Genomic DNA, 22934 nt, shown 5'->3' with positions numbered 1-22934 from the left:
AACATGTATATGATCTGTATGCAAATTATGTCATTGGAAACAGTGACTATTAGCATAACAAACGCTTATTATTTATTGAGATGCAACTCGAGCAGGCATCCTGCTGGGGTCTGACATCCTCCCTTGAAACAGCACCATCTTTTCTTTCTTCGTTTACACATTCTTCTCCCCTCTTGCTGATTACCAGCACAGAAAAGAGGGAGACTCCCTTCTGCGCCTTTGTTTAAGGGGGGAAGTCTTGTGTGTTTAATTGCCCTCGAGCATCTGATGCAGTTCAAAGCTCTGCGGAGCCTCTCCCCTGGGCCCCACTCCCCTCCCGCCCCAGCGGCTGAACCGCAGGCTGCCCAAACTATCCCTTCATGCGAGCGACTTCGTCTACATTATCCCTCTAATTCCTAACTGATAACAAGTTTAAAGCAGCACCTAGGCCTCCTTCTCCGTCTTTTTTTTTTTTTTTTTTTAAAGGAATAAAGTTTGAGAAAACAAAAGCTCAACTGTGCAGTCATAAACCTTTCCAATATCATACCTATCCCTCCTATCCTACTTCAGAAGAATTTAACTTTTAAATCGTTCCAGCCATGAAAGGTAACAGAAAAACACAATTTTACTATTTTTCAGCAGGTGAGCACAGCTTGCTTGCTAGATCAGTTCATCAGCCGTGCCTTCTGAGAGCTCTAAATTACTGATGCCGGCACTGCTTCCCTGATCCACTCCCCTACCTTGCAGAAGCCCCGAGGTCCCAGGATCTCTGCCGGACTCCTTAACCTTTCCTAGCATTTCTGTGAGAGCAAAAGCTTCCAAAACTGTCCCTTGCCCAGTAATCCCTTCCCCAGCCCTGCTGGGCCTTACGGCGCATGTTTGTTCTCTCAGAGGCTACACCCACTGCCTCAGAGATGGCTGTGTTACAGTAATGAACTAATTAGCAGGGGGAATGAATTAAATTATTTATCACTTTGCCAAAACTCAGCTGAAATTTGGCCTGAAATTTTCTAAGCTGCATGCCAACCTAAGGATGGATTTTGGTCTCGGCTAACAACAGCAAAACAATTCCTGGGAATCATTAGAAAAATAAAAGATGATTTTACTATTGAGCTGTATTGATCTTCCCTGAGAAACCTTGTCCTACAATACAAAATGTTTATTTGGTTCTGAAGGGCCCTGGAGAACAGAGAAGGTAAGTCATGAAGGGAAGGCGAGAATGTATGTGAAGAATAACTGGAAAAAAGAAAAGGAAAGGGAAAACAAATTTAGACAGAAAGTCTGGAGCTGAACGTTGGGACCTGCTGGAGGTGGTGGATCACTGCTCTGCAATGATGGCTGTGACTCAAGGAACCAGCACAGAATCATACCACACTTTGGGTTGGAAGGCACCTTAAAGATCATCTTGTTCCAACCCTGCTGCCATGGGCAGGGATGCCTTCCACTAGACCAGGCTGCTCAAGGCCCCATTCTGCCTGGCCTTGAACACTTCCAGGGATGGAGCATTCACAGCCTGTGCCAGGGCCCCACCACCCTCACTGTAAAGAATTTCTACCAAAGATCCCTTCTAAACCCACCCTGTCAGTGTGGAGCCACTGCCCCTCATCCTGTCACTCCAGGGCCTTACTCAAAGCCCCTCTCTTGGAGCCCCTTTAGGCACTGGAAGGGGCTCCAAGTTATCCCGGGAGCCTTCTCTTCTCCAGGCTGAACAACCTCAACTCTCTCAGTCTGTCTTTATCAGACACACCTTTACACCACAGCGGTGGCACAAAAGCAGCTGAGAAGTGACCAGAAATGTCCAGAAGTGACTGGAATCCTGCCAGAAATTTACTTTTTTAAGAAGAGGCTTTAAGGCACCGTCCCCACACCTCTACTCTGGCAAGCTTTAGCTAAAGCTCTTCAACTGCCAGTTCTGCTTACTGCTACAGCAAACATCTCTGCTTTAGAGAAATTTGGAAATTTTTAATTAAATGTCCTGTTAGTTTATGAAAAAATGTAACTTTACAACACTAAGACAACTCCCTTGGACCCTTTGTTGATTTTCATCGTTAAATCACCTGGGGGAGATGTGGGAGTTCAAGCACTTCAACCTTAATTCTTTCCATCCCACTTCCTGTCCTGATAGCTCCACAATAGTCAAGAGTCCGATCAACACCTTTCAGTACCTTATGTTGATATTATTTCCAGCAAATAATTTGGCAGGAGAGACAGGGGGAAATATTCTTACAGAAACAACCCTAACAAAGGAAGCCAAAACAGAGATCCTTGCTCTAGTCAGGCACAGCAGCGACCTCAACTAAACCTTGTACATTATGACCTCAATCTTTGCACCACTACTCTGAAAGGGAAAAACAAGAACAGAAGACAAACCCTTATTTTCTGTTTTATCCATGTGCAGTAATGAAATAATTCTAAACCAGCCTCTTGTTTCTCCATCCTAGTTCAACATTGGCAGAGCGTGGCCATCTAGTTAAGGCTGAGCTGTGAAATGGTGTCTCACTTCGCTATCAGAGACTTAAACTAGGACTGATAAACACAGCTCTGTTTCAGTGAATTCCTGTAGAATTAAGGAGTGGTCATTGGATATATTTGTTTAGAGACTTCAATGAACTGAACCGCACAAGGGAAGACAGGATGAAGGACAAAAGTCAGTAGGTGTATCCTGTTCCCCTCCCCAGACTAAAAGAAGAGATTACTAGTTAGATTAATGCACACACTCGGCATTTTAAGAGGCACACCTAACAAACTATGAAGAAAGTCCTTGCCTTCAAGATTAAGAAAGAAATAAACAAAGATTCATCTGGAAAACCCCTTCTTGGTTATTCCCACCACTTTCCCTCTAATGTGTGATTGTGCTTTGGTTCAAAATAGACTTTTAAAGACACAAAGAACAGAGTTCTCAGAGATTAGTTTATAAGATAGTAAGTACCACAGAGGTTTTTCTTCTAATCACCCTGTTTTTCTTGTCTGCCTTGAATCCATTCTTCTAAAGTTACAGCTACAGTTCACTACTATTCTTGAAAATGTCCAAAGAAAGTTTCATTCTCCTCCCATGATCTCACCCAGACTTGCTTAGCCAAGTCATAAGTTACCTTTGGCTCTCATTTTTTAATTTCTAAAATAATCCCTTGTTCCTAAATCATTTGATAATATACACACTGCCATAATAAATTCAACTACATCACCATATATTGCAAGGCCCCTCATTTTAAGGGTGTTAAAATCTGAAGGTGAAATCAGAGCCCGATGTCAATAAATAAGAGAAGAATGTAACCAAAGTGGGGAGCGAGTTTAAGATTCAAACACATTTAATGGGCAAAGTTGGGTTGCAGTAATTTGCTGAGGATACAGGTAGATGTGATGGAAGCCCACCCCTGACAGCACAAGGCATTGTTTGGAAAGAGATGGATGGCTGCAAGGGAAAGCAAACTGGTAGCATAGAGGGGATGATGTAGGAAAGGTAAAATAACTCACAGAAAAGAATTACTAGAATTGTGGTGCTGGAGAGAGAGGAACATATGGTATGACTCACAGAAAAGAATGATTATTTTATCAGTCACATGTTTAGCTCATTACAGTTGATGTAAAGTCAGCCCATAAAAACATAGTGTGAGAAATGAGAATGTCATTAAAATCGAGAATTGGTCAGAAGTTACTGCAGAAAGGGACCAAAACTCTAAGCCACAGCGTAGAAGACACCTCTGATTCCACCCTCTGAGTGTTGGTGTTGGAGGTAAAACCACCACCATACTTTGACCAAAAAGAATAACAAGCAACTTCTTGTTGCCATATGGCATTTCGGCTTTTAACCTCTATTAACAAAGAAACAACTCAGTGGTTATAGTCAGAAGCCAACAAAGAATTTCAACAGAAGTTAGAGCACAAAACTCACAGCCTGACTTCAGTTCAAAATCACAATCTTTTGATTTCAGAAAATTTCTGTCTTTCCTTTGCATGCACAATTAAGACATTAGAAATGTGTAAATGCAGATTTCTTTCCACCACCTGAGCCATCTCATGAGTCTTTTGCTTCAGAAATGCTCTCAAAGCACACAAGGATAAATTCTCTACCTAGGAGTAGATAGAGGGTACACACAGTCCCTCTATCTAAACACAGGTTAAGTAGAATACAAGGCTTCCCTGGGTGAATGTAACCTCTGTGAACTTGATCTGGCACAGTATACTCATATCTCTTTCCCTTAGGCTCATTTTGGTGATTCTTCCTTCTCCTTTTCCCTCCCATCTTTTTCCATAGAGACACACAGTTGCCTATAAATACATCTCTAGCCATTTCCTGCTAATACTCTGTTCATCACTTCTGCATTCAAAATGGTTCCAGTTTTGCAAATGCAACATTGTTTCAGCAATCCCTGAAAATAAAAATTAAGTCTCTGCATAAAAATGTAAATGAAACATGAAACTATGCATGGTGTATCAGGTGGTATCAAATAACATTAATGGTTTCAAAGAAATGTTTAAGGCATTGAGTCATGTTACGAAGAGAATTTCTAGCTGCAAGTTTCATAACAAGAATAAATCAACCTTGACAACAAACATGAAAGAGGGAATGAAACCTTTTTGAACACTCAAGGTGGTTTGCTCATTTCCCCCAAACCAAAACGAATTAATTAGTTGATATATATGAAAATTAACTTAAACTAACAACATAATCAGAAAGATAAACTTTAAAGTTAAAATCAGATTAAAAATATTAAAATATTACTTGGGGCTGATGAGAGCACATGGTAACTCCACTGTAGCTGCTGAGCTGAGCCTTTGTAAGTTAAGGAACAACAAAACAATAACATATAGTTAAAAACCTCAGCCCTTGGACTTTGCTCAGGCACCAATCAGACTTCCAGTGTTTAGCATTTCTCCTCTGGCTACTTATTGACCATCTATACCTGGACACACATAAACACAGCCTCTAGTAAAGGGGTGGTTACCCAGGCTCACTGTGCTAACCCTGTACACAGGTTTCACACGTTCCAATGCCACTTACGTCAAATTAATTAGCCTCAAGTTGCAGCAATCAGTTTTAATAAAATTAGATGTTTTATTTTTAGTGAGAATATATAAAAAAACCCTTGACTAATAAAAGCAAATTACACACGTTCTCATAGTACTGCTGTAGCAGCACAATGTAGCTCCAAGTGTTTCCACTGTGGAGTGTGCAATTATTTATCCTGGCCAAATGTATATTTAACTGCATATATTTAAGCAACATAAAAACATCATGCGGAAGCCTTAATGCCTATTTATACAACAGTAGAGTGTTTTTAAGCCCCATGGAGCTGTGTAACATTGAGCAGTTTAAGCCTCAGGATGTTGGAGCTCAATGCAGAAAGATCAGGAGCAAAGTGACCACTTGTTCTGTGGAGTCTCAACGTCACTGTGAATCTTATTAGCTGTCATAAAAAGGTCACAAAGTCACCTTATCATACTGCTGAGAAATCCCTATGTCGTGAGGAAGCTGAGGAATTGAGAAGAGCAGGATAGGATCTACAGATAAGAAGTGTATGGACCCCCAATATGGAATATCTTGTTGGACACCAAGGAATTTATCATGACACCAAGGAATGACGCGACATAAGCAGCAGCTCCAAGAATCCTGGGGCAGCAAAAATACAGCTATGCACTTTTGTCCCTGCCGCCCCACTCCACTCCACTCCACTCCACTCCACTCCACTCCACTCCACTCCACTCCACTCCACTCCACTCCCCAACTGGTAAAATGCAGCACAGCTGCTCTACAGAGATGGAATTTCCTTCCACTGGGGACAGACATTCATTCTACATGGTCCATACACTCCATCCTCTGCACTTCTGTCTGTGGACATCCATGGGAAATGAGACATTCCCTGCACTATGAAAACTTGGTTATAGCTGACAGGTAAGACCTGTGGCAGAAGGGGAAAAGAGTGCACCTCTTTGTGAAGTGCCATGGAAACAGGGAAGGAACCTTCATTTTACCTGAAGACATCATCTGCTTCCAGGAGTGCCAGGTCAGGGATTCTTTCACTTTCTTTGACATCAATCAGCTCAAAAGTATCCCCTGCTTACTTCATTACCTTCTAAAAACACAGGAGCTGCCACTCAGGACAGCTGAACTAGATGACTGTGACATACAGAGAATTTTAAATATGAGCTCCAAGTTGTGGATACCTTAGAGCTGCTTCTGCTATGCTGCAGATTGTGGGTATTTATTGGATATATCAGGGTAGTAGTACCACCCAGCCTCAGACATTTTAGTTATCTGTCCAATTTAGGAATCTCATCCCCTTGTACATGCATCCATCAAAGCATGCAGATATCCTGAATTCTTTGGAGGGGTCTCATAGATGGAGACCCTCCAACCTGCCTGTAGTGTTTGAAATCTCTTCACTGGAGGGGACAAAACTGGGAATAAATGATGGGACGGGATGGGACGGGAAGGGAAGGGAAGGGAAGGGAAGGGAAGGGAAGGGAAGGGAAGGGAAGGGAAGGGAAGGGAAGGGAAGGGAAGGGAAGGGAAGGGAAGGGAAGGGGAAACAAACTCCAGCAAAGCTCAGAAGAGCACGCATGCAGGAAAACGCATCTTACATTTGGACTCAGGATTCTGATACAATACTATTACAGGAAACGTTCATCTGCTAAATAGAAAGCTTAGGTCCTGGCTATTAACATTAATATTTCTATTACCATGGAAACAAATATTAGTAGACTACTGTTATAATCACACAAGAATACATAGCTGTATAGCAGGAGGAAAAACAAATAAATACTGAAATGTACAATTATGGACAACAAAGACAGACAAAGATCAAAGGGAGAACGTTCAGGTTTTCCAGTAATGAGATATTTAGTAATAAATATTTATAAATAATAAAATAATATTTGAAAAAATCACCAGTCTAGAAATTTGCTTTACAGCCACAATGAGCTTCCATGCTCTTCAAACAGCCCCAAACCGGGATCCTGCTTTGGGAGCCTGACAGCTGTCTGCTATTAGTTTTATCTATTCAATCTCCAAATCCCAAACTCAGAGGTTACTGGTGTAGGTCAGTTGAGAAACTGTGTTGACTCTCTTGCCATTCGACATGGAAAACCAAACAACAAAGTCTGCTCTATGTCAGCAAGCATTTCACATTCTTCGGTTTGTCATGCAAAGCACAAAGACCCTGATACAGTTCAAAATGGTCTTTGTATCTACAATCTTGTTTACCCTTGGAATACAAGCTTAATTTCCCACATGCCTAAAGTGTTTTGAAAGCCACTTCATACAACAGAAAAGACAGCGCTAATCTCTGGCAGTGGAACCAGAAATAGAGGGTTTCAGAAGAGCCTCCAAATCAGCACTGAGATCAACTTTATACTTATACTCTTCGAATGGGGGTGTATGAAAGGAAGCATCTCTTCAGGAAAATCTAGTTCCAGTGGTGTAGGATCATGATTTTGCCATCCCTAGATGCAAATTATTCAGCTGCTTGAATCAGGCCATTTTCCCTGTTTTCACAGAATCAGTACAATTCTGTAAAAAGGCAAGGTCGCTTCACCTGTCCACTCGCCACAGTGCAGCCTTCCAGGGAAGCAACAAACTGTTAACATGGGGAAAAAGGAAGTCCTGGCTTAGTCATGATAAGTTGCTCCCTTGAGGGCACGTCCCACCTTCCTCTAGCTTTGTAGTGAGCAGCAGTTCCTGGCTTAAACATTTTAATTAGATGCTACAGAAGAGATGTAAATACCCCCTAAAATATAAAGGAATGCAGAATGAGAATCACAGCCACAAAAACAAAGGGCACGACACCAGGGGAAAGGTTTCAACAAGAAATGCAGCTCCTAAAGCCTAGGTCCAGACTATCTCTTACATATGTTTACATCTAATCAAAACAGGCCAGTTCTGAAGAAGATTAGAACTAGAGTGATAACCAAGAACATAAAGATTGCCCAATCTACTGACTTTGGAGGGCAGAGCTTGCAACTGCAGGGTGTTTTGTTTGGTTGGTTTGTTTTTAGTGCTGAGTGGTGGAATTGCACCTTCTCATATAAAGAAGTTCTTGAAAAAGGCAGAGAACTGCTCTCAGCTGCCTTGTCAGCCTGTGGAGATACTAAACCAGGTATTAGAGAACACCTGAATACCTGACTAAGAGAAGAATAGGATAATTCTTGGCTTCTTGAATGGACACAGGTCTTACTTTTACAAAAGGTCATTTAACTAAAAGGCACAAATCTGCTTCAGCTGCCAGCCCCCGCCCGGTCAGTTGTACATCTGCTATTGCTACACGACGCGGTATTTTGGAGCCTGGATAGAAGTTTTTACACAAACACAATCTCTGCTGAAAAATTATCTACTTCTTGAAGTCATCCCCTGCTCAAAACTCTCTCTAGCCTTCCAACAGCTCCCAACATCACTAAGTTGGTTGTTGGAATCACACTCTTAGCTGCCATCATGCAATGAGTAAAATTAGGTCAAGCCTGAGAAACAAACAAAACTTTCAAACCTATCTCCATTCCATTATGCCTCTCTAAACAGAACTAACACTACTGAATCCTACAGAAGTACTTCCCAGAATACTTCATCTAGTGTACTGTATGTACACCCAAAAAACCATGTGTGTAAAAACAGAAAAAAAAAGGAAAAACAATATTACTGTGTCTACCGAACAAGAACCTGGGGACTCCTGGGGGTCATCTCTGACCTTTTCCCTCTCATCTTCAAGGGAGCTCTATAAAGTATCTTCAAAACATCACAGAACAAACCAGAGCATGAAAATAAAAACTGTGGTGAATATTAAAAACCAAAGCTTCAATGAAGAGACAGCCCTTACAGCCTGTAATATAATCTGCTCCCTCTCCCCAGTTCACCCCTCCATGTTACACAAGGTGATACATCCTCCATCTCTTTCTTTTCTGCAGCACACAAACATCAGATCATGGCTTTCCCTGCTACATCTTCCTTTGCTTTGTAGGCATTTGTTTGTCTTTAAGAGTTAAGATTTAGAGCAACTGCTCTTCAACTTGTGTTAAGTAATGATAACTTTTGCTTCTGTTTTAGACCTGAAGTTTACAGGAAGTTTGTCATTAGATCACTGAAACAGATCTGTCAAAAGACACTGCTACCCTTGACAAACCTTGCCATGTTTGAATGTAGAGTGTCCTTTTCTTCCTTCTGGTAATGCTCATTTCAGCCCCCAGGTATAGCTACTATACCTGTGTTTTCAACTACTATTTGTTGCTTAACTTGGCAATTACTTTATGTAATCTGAAACCACTTTGGATTGCAGCTTGTGAAAAGATTCCTTGGAAAATAAAAGTATATGGTATTGTGATTCTAATCAGCAGATCCCAGGGCCATAAACTTCAAAGAATCTTTGCAATGTGAATTTCCCCTGCTTCTGAGAGTCAGTTTTCAAGATAAATGTGGGATCTTTCAAAGACAGAGATAGATATCTACAGGTACCAAGGTACAACCCGAATATTTAGAAGCAGTAGCACTTTTTTCTAATTTAGTGACAAAATCCAAACAGATGGTCAAACAGAGCAGGAATCATTTCACCAGTCCTGTGACTTTGCTGTTAAGGAACTCTAGATGGGCATGTATACACAAACTGCAGTGACTCACAGCACAGACACAGCGAGCAATGAATGCTCAAAACCACTTTTTATCTATATTATCCTAAAACAATTTGGAGAGTTGAAGTTATTTTCTAGAACATTATGCTTATTTAGTATACAGGATCCTTATGCAGGGGTGTTCCACTGTCTCAGCAAGGAAAAGAAAATTATCTTAAATTATCTTAATCGTAACAACTTAATGCAACTGCCAGGACTTTCTGGAAGTGAAGGAACTGCGACCTGATGGCATGAAATCTTCCAGGTAGAGGGGAAATAGTGTGGCAGCAACTTCCTCTGCTGAGACCTCCTGTGGTCTGTAGATGACTTCAATGGATATAGTTACTCCTTCTCCCCACAGAACAGACATCCTCTGCCTCTGCAAACTCATTCACATAGAACACCAAAGGAATCTCCCTGCAAGTTCCTTTACAATGAAACTCCACAAACACTTATGTCAACCCTCCTGAGAGAGCACTGCAGGGCAGGGAGATGCTGTGGGGGAAGGAGATGATAGGAATTCCACTGCCATTACAGGGCAGGAATATCTATTTCTGCATATTATTACAGCAGTTGGGTCCACCTGAAGTTTAAGATATAACCCAGTCATGTTTTAACAATTTAAGATGAAGACTATCCAGTCTGTGTGTCTATAGGTATCTATTCCAGAACCACTTTCTCTGTTTTTCCCCTTTTCTTATGTATTGTGCTGCCAGTGCTAGAGCAGTAAAACTTCAGTAATGATTAGATGGGAAGTCATGGGGTAGTTCTGCTACAACCTTCATTTAACTTTAGCTTCACTGTCTCAATTAAGAAGAAAAACTGAAACTGGAAACTGAAGACTTAAAGCTGTCTTAATCCTACCATAAAACTACATAAAGAATATATTAACATAAAATTCAGTTTTCTTTTCCTTATATTATAAATTTTTCCATTGTCTACAATAAAACAGCACCTTAAAAAAAACAAAAAAGGAAATTTGGTGGAGCTTAAAGGAAATTTGATGCAGCTTCTTAAGCAATACACACCAGCAGCATGACTGTAATTCTGCTTTCAGTGGAATCTGCCTCCTTCCAAAAGCAGTGACATCTTCTCTCCCCACTGTTCAGAACAGGCCAGTATTTCCCCCAACCTGATAACTTGCTTCAGCTTGCTTTTCAGCCCTTCTGAAGTGTGATCCAAGTTCCCTTGGTTATGAAGGCAATCCAACAATCTCCCTCCACAACCAAGAACTAGCCCATCTTTGTAGTAATCTCATCGCTGCAGCAGGATTCAAGATATTAAACTGCAGTTAGTGAATTTAAACACACTCCAGACAAAGGGGTTTAGTCCACATATGTGAAATACCTGAGCCAAGAGACATATAAATAACCTTAATCTGTTTTTATAAAATGCAAAATAGCAGCAAAATACTACTCTTCAGCTATTTTTGAAAGCCATCATTCTTACCATTTGTACTGCACTCAGTGACATTCCTATTAATAGCAAAGTATGTGTGCTCTGCATGGAATGTCTTCCGGCTTTCTGCTTGGTTCCTGCTTCACTTCCAATTCTTCTCTCCTGTCCATCTCCTGTCCAGGCTCCACAGTCTCCTCTGGGATTACCCAAAAGCAGGAAATATTTCTAAAATGGTACTGACTGCCAGGAAGAAGCTACAGTCACAAATCTGCCTAAAAATTAATCTGAATGTGGACTTGTTGTTAACAAAGCGTGTGACAAGGCTGTTCCTGTAGTCATCAGATGTGATCAGGATACAGACACACTCTTGAGGAGCAAGCTCAGCACTGTTTTTACTGTTTAACCTACAGTCCATCAGTGCTGGAGCTGCTGGAAGCAGCAAGACAACACAATCCACTCTTTGACAAGACAAGTCCTCACAGTCAGAAGCCAGGAAGACCTTTCTATGCTTTTATGCAAAGCCATGTAATTCATGCAACCTCATATAAAACTCTAAAAGGGAAACAATCCAAGTCAATCATGCTCAGCAGTATTTTTTAAGCACTTCATCACTGATCATTTTTTAAAAGGTCATAGAGACACTTCTCTAACAGCGTAACTCTTGACAAGCTCACATTCACAGTCTCCTGTCCCAGTCACAAGGATGTGACAAATCAGCACAGGTCTGAATTATCTCCTCTAAATAACAGCCTCTACAGGTAAGCAACTACAGAAAGATTTATTCAAACCTAACTGATCTACACATATTATAAATGAAAGTTATATATATGAAGGCAAGGCCAAAATTTAGTCTCAGATCAAGCAGCTACATCTGACAATGTAAAATCAACTTAAATCACCAGATGGCACACAGCAAGTCTGTATAAATATTATAGCAGACAAAACAATAGGAGATTGATTTCCAACCTTGAAAAACAAAAAATATCACAAATGAAATAAATTTTTTGATTTAAAATGCCTTTGTTCTAGGCAAACACAAATTATCGTGAAGTCAAAAACTAAGCTCAGCTGTGTTGTGCCATGATTCCATTAACCTTGCAATCAAGCATTAAATTCAACTCCCTTGCTTGGATTTCCCTGCTGCAGGGAAAAATGTACCTTGTTAGGTCTGTGCTCTACCCTACCAGAGCCAATAAGTAAAAGCCTCACAACTAAACTTCTACAACGAACAGCACAAGAAACTAAACAAGCTAGCATATTGCAAAAATTCCTCTGATAACTTTTTAATGATTAACCTCATGCTCACAGGTTCACAGTCTTTCACACTTGTTCTCCCATGCATTCAATTAACATCTGCTTTGAACAAGTTAAATATAATCTTAATATGTTTCCTGCATGTACCAACAAAGCAACTCAGCACTCCTGCTCACTGCCTCCATTCACAGAATGAAGAAAACAATTACTGCACAATTTTATTCAACTCAATTTCCTTATGCCCTTTTTCACCCTGGAAAACTGCTGCTCAAGCCAGGATTAATTTTTTTTGTTTAAACTGCACATCATGGTCACCCAGGAAGCAAACAGGAGCTATTTTTAAATCACTGCCCTATTGTCAGAAACCTCTCATCTCCTGCATAAGGTATTATATTCTAAATAGAAAGACTAAATCAAAGCAACACATCACATACTATCACCAGCTCTGGGACCAAGGGTAATTTTTCTGCCATGCAGTCTTTTATTGTGTGTAAAGCTTGTCCCCTCCAAGTGAACTGAAAGGATGATTTTCAAAGCTGAAACAACTGACAACCTAGGGACTGCATTTCAGTGGGTCACAGCCCCATTCTAGGTGGAATATATTTAAACACACAAATAATCCCTCTTGTCAAATGTTCCTAAATGGTGCCCAATGTATGGTGTCTTCAGGAAAGGAGCTCAGTATACAAAAAGTGTTGCAAGCACAGAAAACACTGGATGGGGGAAGGAACCAATGACAGGAATGTATCACTGGCTCTCCAGAAGGCCTTTACTTAAACAACAAGGTACTTCATCTTAGACAAATGCTGAATTTTAAACAGATGCTTCTGCTACTGTGGCAATGATCAGAAGCCACAGCAGCAGAAAAGGATGACACTTGATTCGTCTCCATCCGCATCACAAGGTGGCAACACCCTCACCCACAGGACCAGCAATGAGCGCTGGTTGGGTTTCAAGCTGCAAATTTCAGAACGAGATACGAGCTCCTGGAAAAATCCAGGCATATTTTACAACTGGCAAGCATATGTTGAGCTGTAATTTAAACTGAGCTGGGATCCTCTGAGAGGTTTTAGATTTGACATCCTGCTCTTTACTAATATCACAAGGACGCCAAAGCAGATTTAGTTCTGCATCTTGGCAGATTTAGATATAGTTTGCTTAGAAAACAAGGCTAGAGTCTCCACCACTTGTGTTTCCTTAGTAATATATGCATCAATATGAAGAAAGTATCAGTAATATCAAGCTCAGTCAAGTGCATTATGTCCTGGGGATGACTTACAGATATAAAGAGAAAAAACTTCAGTCCAAAAATTGGTTTGAACATGTACCTCAAAATTCATACTTAAAGGCCCCTCATGGAAGAAAAAGGATATGGGTCACTTATTACATCAACAGTAACACTGATCAGGCTTTGGAAGGGAAAGAAGCTGCTATATGCTGACCTCATTAAAAGCAACAGTATTTAAACCATTTATCTCAACTTTAACAGAATATTTCACTGGGTTCCTTTGTGATTGCACTCCCTAAATTATGGATTTCCAGTCCCATAATTCTTGATATTTGGCCTTGACTGCTCACACTGAATCACTGGACTTGGGAGAATCAACGGACATGAGAAGAGAATTTGATCCTTTCTATTCCAAACGCTACTAGAACAGGAGTTTAACATTTTCTTGTGCTGCCTACCATCCGCAAAAACACAGGGGAGATCCCAGCACAGCAATCAGGAGACACAAAATCAGCACTTATCCCGATACCTCCGTGAACATACAACCTAGAGTACCCTGGAGAAATTTACATCCATGCCTTCAGTGCCTGGAGTGCCAAGGGAATTTGGTGCCCTACCTGTCGGCGTCGCCGAGCCCCAGGGCCGTGTTGCGCTGCAGCGTCTCCCGCACCGCGGCCATGCCATCGGGCAGCCGGTTCAGCCGCCGCGTGTACAGCCCCAGCCCGCCGTCCGTCAGGTACCTGACAACAGAACGCCACGCTTAGTAACACGGTGAGAAATTCATGCATTATCACAGCACCTGCTCCCTGTGCTCTGTGCTGCAGTTTCCCCATTTTTAAGTTAAGGATATTACACGGAATTAGAAGCAAGGAAAACTTCATTCTTGATTGGATCGGATGTATCCTCTGCCTCTCATCAGGCTCCGTTACACCTCACACACTCTCTCATCACCAACAATTGAATTTCAACATAAATGTGACGAAGGATTCTTAAAGAAAACTTAACTTTCATCAGGAAATTAATTTAATATTTGTGAATGCTATCATTAGTGAACCCTTCTTGCCCAAAAAATACATGGTTTATATCACCCCGAATTTTTCTGCATGGGCTAAAACACAATCAAAATTTAAAATCTTTTACGAGTTAACTGCAAAAATCACATGAATTAATCCCTAGATTTTGTCAGTGAACAATGAACATTAAGCATTCCACGACCTATAGAAATCATTATGAATGAAAAGTTTTTTTGCAACCTTGTTTTGGCTCCTACATTCTACTCTGGCTGCAACTGTGACCTAGAGACACCTGACTTTAAGAATTACTATTTCCTATTACTATTCTTAGGCACTAAGAAGTACCAGGTGTACATGTGACACTTCATAAATTGCTAAGATAGCACATTTCTTACTTTCTGGTTTAGACAAATGAAAAATTAATCTTAAATTGAACAGTGATGACACATGGTGGGCAATGGCACAGAGCAAGCCCTGTGTTACCGCCACCAGTTCATCAGCTCATGTAGGTCTGCATGAGCAGCACCGACAGCTGAGTAAAGAGACCATGAAGATTTTCCCACACCTGAGACTGAAATAACTCCAACAACTCCAGCACTACGGTCACTGTTTCCAGCACACTGCTGGACATGCAACATACCCCGCCGAGATAGGAGCTGACAGGACTGTATCTCCTCAATCCTTTAGCCACTCTTAGCAAATCAACAGCAGACCCCAGAATAACATCCAGATACTCAGGACACCTTCCTCTGGCTTAAGAAAGCACAGAGCTTTCTCCTTGATAGCGAGACACCGCCATCGACAGCAAGAAAGGAGAGATGCTCCAACACTCTGAGCTGCAGGCAGCGGTGTCTCTGCTGGTGAGATCTCACTGTACACATGTGCTTTACCCAGCTCAAATTTGATTACTGCATTTATAAAAATGGGATGGTGAGCAGTTGGGAAGCCTTAGGTGGGAAGCCTTGCCCATTCTGCTGATTAGCATTGCAGTTCAGTGTCTAAATCTGTACAGGGCCATCCCAGAAGCAACCCAGGAGTCTCTGTGGAGACAAAGATTGCCAAGCCTGTCAAGTCAAACACAGGAGTATTCCCCATTCAGCAAGTCTGTGGGGATTCTCCAAACTCATAAACAAAGACTGTAAAAAGCACGAGGAGCAGTTGCACTGTAACATGTGGAATTCGCCTTAGGTCTGGCATTCTACCTTGTGTTTGACAGTTTATAAATATTTTATCATGGAAGAATATGTTTTTTCCTTAAGCTACTAAAATAAAGGGGAAGAAGAGAAAAGTCGAGCTTCAGACCATATTGTTATACAAACATGCAAAGAGGATTTTGCAAAAACATCTAATGCACACACACTAATTGGTTTACTGCAGCTACTTGTCTGCACACGAAACAAGTTTCTGTATGAGTACTCTTTGCATGTGTGTTGGAAAAGGCAGCTTTTGGCTTTGCTGTCAGATTTCTGGCATATTGGTCCTTTGATAAAAAAGATCTGTTACAGGTGAAACAGATTGGTTTTCATACCTATCACTCAGAATATGTGGAAATAAATATAGTACTCTTATGAGTTAGCCATGCTGAAAACAATGCCTTTTCACCAGCATCGGTGTATCTCATCTTCTACACAGAAGCTCAGCAAGCTAAAAGATTAGAATAACACTGGAGTAGCACCAAACTGAAAACAAAGTCACATTTTCAGTGGTTTCAACCACTGATAAATCTTACATGAGCCAATGGAAGCTGGATGGCTTTGGCACCTTTGACAACTAGATCATGACACTTTCCTAAACAAGCCCATGTGAAAAAGCACAGCCATAAATGATGACTTTTACCCTCCATACCAACAGGACAGTTTTCTTACATGCCAGAACAACACAGGACAGACTTTTGTATTTTGAAACAGGTTTGTGTAATCACAGTTTGAAAGCTTTATATCTTATTTATATTTCACGCAATATCCTCTACCCAGGAATGTTTAATTCGGAAAAGATGCCAAAACCAATGATGCCTGAAGTCTTGCATGTAACAGAGAAGTGAAGGAAGAAGGAAAGGTACTAGCTTCTAAAGTCTGTGGAGAAACATACATTTAAAATAAATTCACTTTAAAATACATGGGAAAAAACCCTCTTTACTATCCATTGGTTAGTACAGAGGAGATTAAAAGTTACTGGTGCCACAAACCTCCAGCCATTGCTTTCTTTTCCCTCCTCTCCATCCCTTCAAACTTCCATTGTCTTGGCTTTAAGAAACTGTGAATACAGTTTCTTATGAATACATTATTATTGCTGCAGATTTTTGCTTTATGAGAAAGAAGAATATAATGAAGGCACATTTTTCTAAAGAAAATATTCCAATGTTTTACTCATGGGAAACAAGACCAGGAAATATTGTCCTGCATATAACTGTAACAGTACTCAAAGTTATTGGAATTTATTGTCCTATCACATCCACACAATATGGAACCCAATAAATATTGGCCTCTCCTCTACAATGGCACATTACAGTCCAAACAAATGTACTAGGTTTAAGTGTAATTTATCTGACTTTGCATATTAAAAACCACGACAAATCTGCACTAAAAGCCTTGCTAGCTTCATGACTGCTAAGAATTCTGCAAGCACATTCAGTGCAAAACAAACAGGACTTAGAAGTATTTTTTATCTGCCCCCAAAGAAGAAAAAGTTTAAATATATGATCTGGGGAAAAGCATAGTATCCAGACTCTGACTAACAGAGATAGGTAAATTGTACAAAAAATTTAATCTCACAGATGCTTTATGAATGGTACCAACAGCCAGAGGCATATGAGTGCCTTTAACGAAGCTGAATATAATAATGTTTAATGAATGGACAGTGAAACAGTAATGATGTTGGTTTAAAGGATTTTCTAATCTTTCCAGGAATTAATGTACAAATACTCATTGTTACAGTTTCGCTCTTCATCAGCAAGGAAAAATAAAATTTAACAAACTTCTGCCAATATGAAAAGACTTAAATTAAACAACAGCAGTATTATGCATTTCTAACACACAATTAGGACTGCTAGCCCACTTTCTAGGTGACACTTTTTTCCCATTAGAAAGTGGCTCCCTGCTGTGCATTACAGGCGTAAAGTAATTTGCTTTGGACAACCTGGACCTTTAAGCTTCTCTTTTCTTTAGCCAAATACACCTTTTCTGTGCCTCTGAAATTTTGAGTGCTGTAACAAGCCCTTCCAAGTGTAATATTTTTAGGGTATTTCTGATGCTGAAGTGATTTATTCCCCTTTCCTGAAAGGCACACTGAGGAAACAGGAATGGGTTATGCCAGGGATCAGCAAAATCCAGTGGTCTGAATCACTTGACTTCTGTCTGCACTCCCTACTTACTGATGGATACAGCCAGCCAGCAGCATGCTAACTTTCATGGTCTGACAACTCTACCACTTCATATATATTCATTTCACTCCTTAATGCATTAATATGAATTTTCCTAGTTTGAAAATAGATAGCCAAGGGAAAAGCATTCTTTACTTAAGGATTAGGAAGTGAAGGAGCAGCAGGTACATCAGCAACACAGAACAGACCGGGCAAGCCTACCCTGACCTGCTCAAGATCCTGTAGCTCCATAATCCCAATCCCACAAGCAGGAGAGCAGCTTGGGACCTGACTCTGGCAGCTCAGGTGCTTCTGCCTTCCTCTTGGTGCTTTGGATTACAGGTTGGTGTGGAAATAGCTGCCCAGGCATCTCCTGGGCAGAGAACTTGCCCAGCAACCCAAGAGCTTGAAACTTAAAGCAGCAAAAAGCTTGGGGGGATTATTTCACGTATCAACATCTGCTTTGACACGCGGAAGTGTTCTCTTATTGATGTGGCAGTAACACTGTTATCCTTAATGCTTTCCTTTAAATCTCTATTTTCACTAGGCTTCATCTGTCTCGTCATTACAGTCAGTTAAACGAGATCAAGAGGCTTAACGAGCTTTGAGTATCAAAGAACAACTCTAGCTTTGCCAGTTGCTAAAAACCCACAGCAGAGAATTCCCCAGTGGTGTTTCTGAAATATGCTGAATGGGATCAAAACCATCCTGTTATTGAAACTATGAGTATGTCCTAAATCTGACTTAAAAAGAAATGCTGCCCTAACAGCTGGATGATGACAACTCCAAATTTCTCAGTTTGGTATGAATTTGATCTGTATTTTTCATCACAACACTGGCATCAGACCATACAGGCTTTTCCCATGTTTATATCCCCCAAAGTCTTTCCAATCACTCTTCCTGCCTGACTTGAATCAGTATTTGATCAGTACCTGACGTCTCTAACCAAAGGGTTGAACACTGACTCTGTCTACAAGCCTGTGGCTGGTTTAAATTCCATTATTGAGCCCTGTGAATTTCAACAAGAACATTCAGGAACAGGATTAGGTCCTGAGCTTTCAGGTAGGGACTCCTAATACAATGCCCAAATCCCTAATATTAGACCAAATGTTACAGTTCAGGTTCATAGAAGTGCAAACCTATTGCTCAATTCATAAAATTTAATTTATATTTAAGGTAGTCTATAATTTATGAATTAATAGGCTTTTACTAATAATCAGTAACTACTTACAATTAACAAACTAATGAATGAACTACAAATTGTTTTGCAGATGCTTAACCCAAACATGGAGTAAAACCTGAACAAATGACTTGCGGACTCAAAAATCCTTATCGTTGCTGGAAAGGAGGAGATACCTGTTCCACTAACAGGTAAGACAGGAAAAATGAGATTATGCAAAACTTACTGAGTGTATATAAGTTTCACAATTTATTTAGAGAAACCTCTCATGTGTAAATCACTAATAGCATGAATGATGCTGCTTATTCACACTGTTCAAACCAGTCTAGAAGCAAAACAAGTTCACCCCATTAACTACTTAATGCTCAGACCTTTTTCCATAGGGAAAAAAAAAAAGAGAAATCTGCAGAAATAAGTGGCTTCTGTGAAATCAATACTTTTCTATCTGTAGATGTATTAAAGCTGCCTGGCACATAAGTCGTTCAGAAACCATCAGATAACAATTTTCAGGCACTGCTGTTTGAGGCTAAATTTTTTTCTGTCTTCTCAGCTTCAAGCAGCCTGCAGGCAAGGAATTCCAAGGACAGTGCAGCCTGCTGCTCCTACATGTCCCCACATCCAGAACAACAACTTCTGACCGGGCTTTTGAAGAAACTGGTTTCCTGTGGAATGAGCAGTTTTAGATATTGGCAGTCAAAGAGAAGCTGTCAATATATAAAAGAATATTAGACTGAAAGAAAGTCCTCTCACATGGCTACACCCATTCCTGTTCCAGAGGAGAGTCTCCAGTGTATGATCCTCTTTCCAACACTCAGTTCATCTGTCAGCCAAGGGCACCTTAACCTCAAATTCACCTTCACGTCAAGGAGGAGGCTGGCTCCACCATTGCTTTTAAAACTCTTTTTAAAATCTTGTCAGCCAAGACAGACTGGGCTGGAGTCAGACTGGAAAACAGCTGAGAGGTCAGTCCTTTCAGGTGTGCAAATGTCACTCTGGACCCCAGGGAAACACGGGTGGAAACTCATTACTGGAAAGAGGGCGACACTCACACCCACCAAGCACCACCACCACCAGGCTGCTGGCCTGAAGCCAGCTGAAGGCCCACCAGAATCAGGCAGTTGTTCAGTGGGGCTCTGCTCATGCTAATCTTGATTTCAATGCCTAAATTCTTTCTCAGAGTCCATTTCAATGAAAATCATAGAACTAAGCTATAGAGTAAGTGATCCATTTTTTATCATCCGTTTCAATTCTGTTCAGGAGAGGAATGACCTGTGACCAAACAGGATTAAGGAGCTTCTCATCAGCATCAGCAGCAGAGGAAGAGTAACTCCACAGCGACTGTGGATTATTTCCTCATGCCCACTCTTCTCCTGCAGATGATCCACATAGACACAGTGTGAATGGCTGCATCTCCCTCTACTGGCTAGCCCCGGACTGGGTCCCTATTTTGTCCTTTATAAACTGTCCCTTCATTCAAATAACAACAACCTGTTGGCACTGATGCAGCAGTTCAAACACTGCTGAGGTGTTTATTACAGAAAAAAGCCCCAAATGGGATAACTGCTATTAAATGGTATTTTGGTAACTGTTAGCAATAGGTCAAGTGTGTAGAAGTAACCAAAAATACCAAACACCACAACTATTGCATTCATTTTATTGATTAACACTGCATATAACCTAACATGGGTACTTTACCATTATACTGAAAAAAAAGCTGATGTCTAAGGTTATAACTCATAGGCCTACGTTGTCTTCCTATGCTGAATCATACACTGCAAGAAAGGTTCTATGAGAGCGTGTTATCTGAGATATCACTTGATAAAACACTGTCTTATTGATGAAGCTGACACAAGAACTTATTGTCAGATATCAAGTGATAAAACACTGTCTTACTGATGAAGCTGACACAAGAACTACTCCTGAAGTGAATGCAGTATTTAAGAATATTTAAAACAATATATGAAATTAATAGTATTGAAAATGCTTGTGCAATAGCCTACTCATGTCTCCTGCAAAGAACTTTAAGTACAGTTCTTGGAATAAGAATGCTGTCTTTATTTAAACACTGCCAGATTTTTTTCTTTTCATTCTTACAGCACCAAGACTAGTGTCTATGACTTTAAATCCAAATTTGGTTTCAACCTTGTTTGCTACAAAGGCAGAAGTCAATGTTTCCTTATCCCTTTTCATGAAAGTCAAACGTTTGACTTGCTTGCCCAACCCCTTCATTATTTGTGTTAATTTTCCATTTACCATATATAGATACCATTCTGCAATGCTGAAAAGATCAAATGTAGAAGTATTCTGCCATAGCAAGACAAAAGACAGTTCAAATAAACACTCTGCTAACACACAGAAGAAAAATAAAATAAACCTCCTAGTTAGCCTTAGTCATGTTGAAGTGCTAGAGCCATAAAAGGAATGCAGTTTCACCCATCCACTGTATTTAGATGAAACCTTATCACTAAAACCGTATCATTTAAAGAGCAGTGTCCAGTAAATGACTAATACACTGTAACTCAGAGCGTACAGAAAAAACAGAGTGAGAACAACTATGGAAAGAAATAGGTCAGAAAAGCCTATAGACAGAGCATTGAATCCATGCACAGGGCACACACGTGCTCACTCAGCCAAGGATGGGCTCAGCCACTCCTGATTTCCAGCCAGTCGTGAGTTACCTGGAGCAGCAACCACTCCTGCTGCAGACAGCTTAGAAAGAACGAATTTCTCTCGCCTACTGTTACCAATAACAAATTCTCATTAGCAAACTGCAGAGTCCTCCTCCTCCTCCTGTGAAACCTCGGCCCTAGTGAAGGTCTGTTACACCACCTATGACCCTGACATCTGAAGAAAATGCGTCACTGTCTGACCAGTAAATAGCACAAAACCAAGAAACGGAGCTGCCAGAATCCTACAAATACCAACAACACTTCAACATTCAGTGAAATCAGTCCTCAATTTCAGCTCTATTTTGCCTCCCAACAGATGTAACTCGTGAGCCTACTTCAGAACTCTATTTCAATGATGGTTTTGGTCCATGAAGGGCACAGTGCTTCTTGGGTGAGTTTGAGACCTGAGCAGAAGCAGGAGCAAAGCCTGATTCCCCAGTCCTGGGGGAAGTGGCCTGTTCTCCCTTTTAGCATCCTTCCTCCACGTTCCAAATTCAACTGCTTCCAGTGCTAGTAGAAAGATCCCCAGGGAGCATAAAGGTGTGAATAAACAAGAAGGAATCATAACCCCATGAGGACTGTGCATGCAAACACATTAAGAGGTTGTGGAAACAGACATGTGGAATGGGAATATATCACCAACAAATCATCAAATATGGGCAAGTTAATAAAATGGTAAAATGTATCCCCCCAGCAATAACCACTGCACCTACAGGAGGTGGCTGCAAGGAGAATTTTAGCACAGTGCCCCTGACCAGTGTTGGAAAACAGCTGGAACAGCCATGCTTCTGCAAAAAATGATTTTGACAAAGGTGTGTTTGCAGACCCAAAGCCACTTCCTGAGAAAACTTGTGACCAGTACTAATCAGTGTATCCACGCTGTTAATTCTGCACAGAAAGCCACACACTTAAGGTAATGCAAACAGGGACAGAGGATTAATTAAATGAAAGTAATTACAAAAGGCACTTTTTTTTGACCAACAGCCCTGTTGCTGCATTCCAGTAAGAGATAAAAAGGAAATTAACTCCACATCTCATTAGAGAGAACTGGGGCTAAGGAGACAAAAAAAGGGTAGGAATGTGTGTGTTAGTAGCCAGAAAGAGACTGAAGTGGACAAAAACCTTCTGAACAAACACAAAAATCCATGAGAATTAACATGCCCACCTGGGACAATCTTTGGGGTAGAAAGGTAAAACAACTCTGGGCTCTGAGGTGCCACTTTCCAACGAGGCTCTCTGAGCCTTCAGCTCAGCCAGTCACCAA

General features: G+C 40.8%; 1 protein-coding gene across 3 annotated transcripts in view; it reads right to left on the bottom strand.

Moving 5' to 3' along the window:
- The window catches only part of NAV2 (neuron navigator 2), a gene marked incomplete at its 5' end in the record, with an annotated part of 366989 nt that overhangs the window by 63163 nt on the left and 280892 nt on the right, over nt 1-22934 (bottom strand). For all 3 annotated transcript variants that reach the window (XM_082283277.1, XM_082283275.1, XM_082283276.1), the window contains one exon: nt 14068-14190. In XM_082283277.1, coding sequence (XP_082139403.1) covers nt 14068-14190 — 123 coding nt within the window. The remainder of the gene's footprint in view (nt 1-14067; nt 14191-22934) is intronic.

Source organism: Coloeus monedula (assembly GCF_965178545.1).
Source record: "Coloeus monedula genome assembly, chromosome: 6".
Lineage (NCBI taxonomy): Eukaryota > Metazoa > Chordata > Aves > Passeriformes > Corvidae > Coloeus > Coloeus monedula.
Note: the sequence above shows the minus strand (reverse complement) of the source record. Positions and strands in the feature narration are given on the sequence as shown.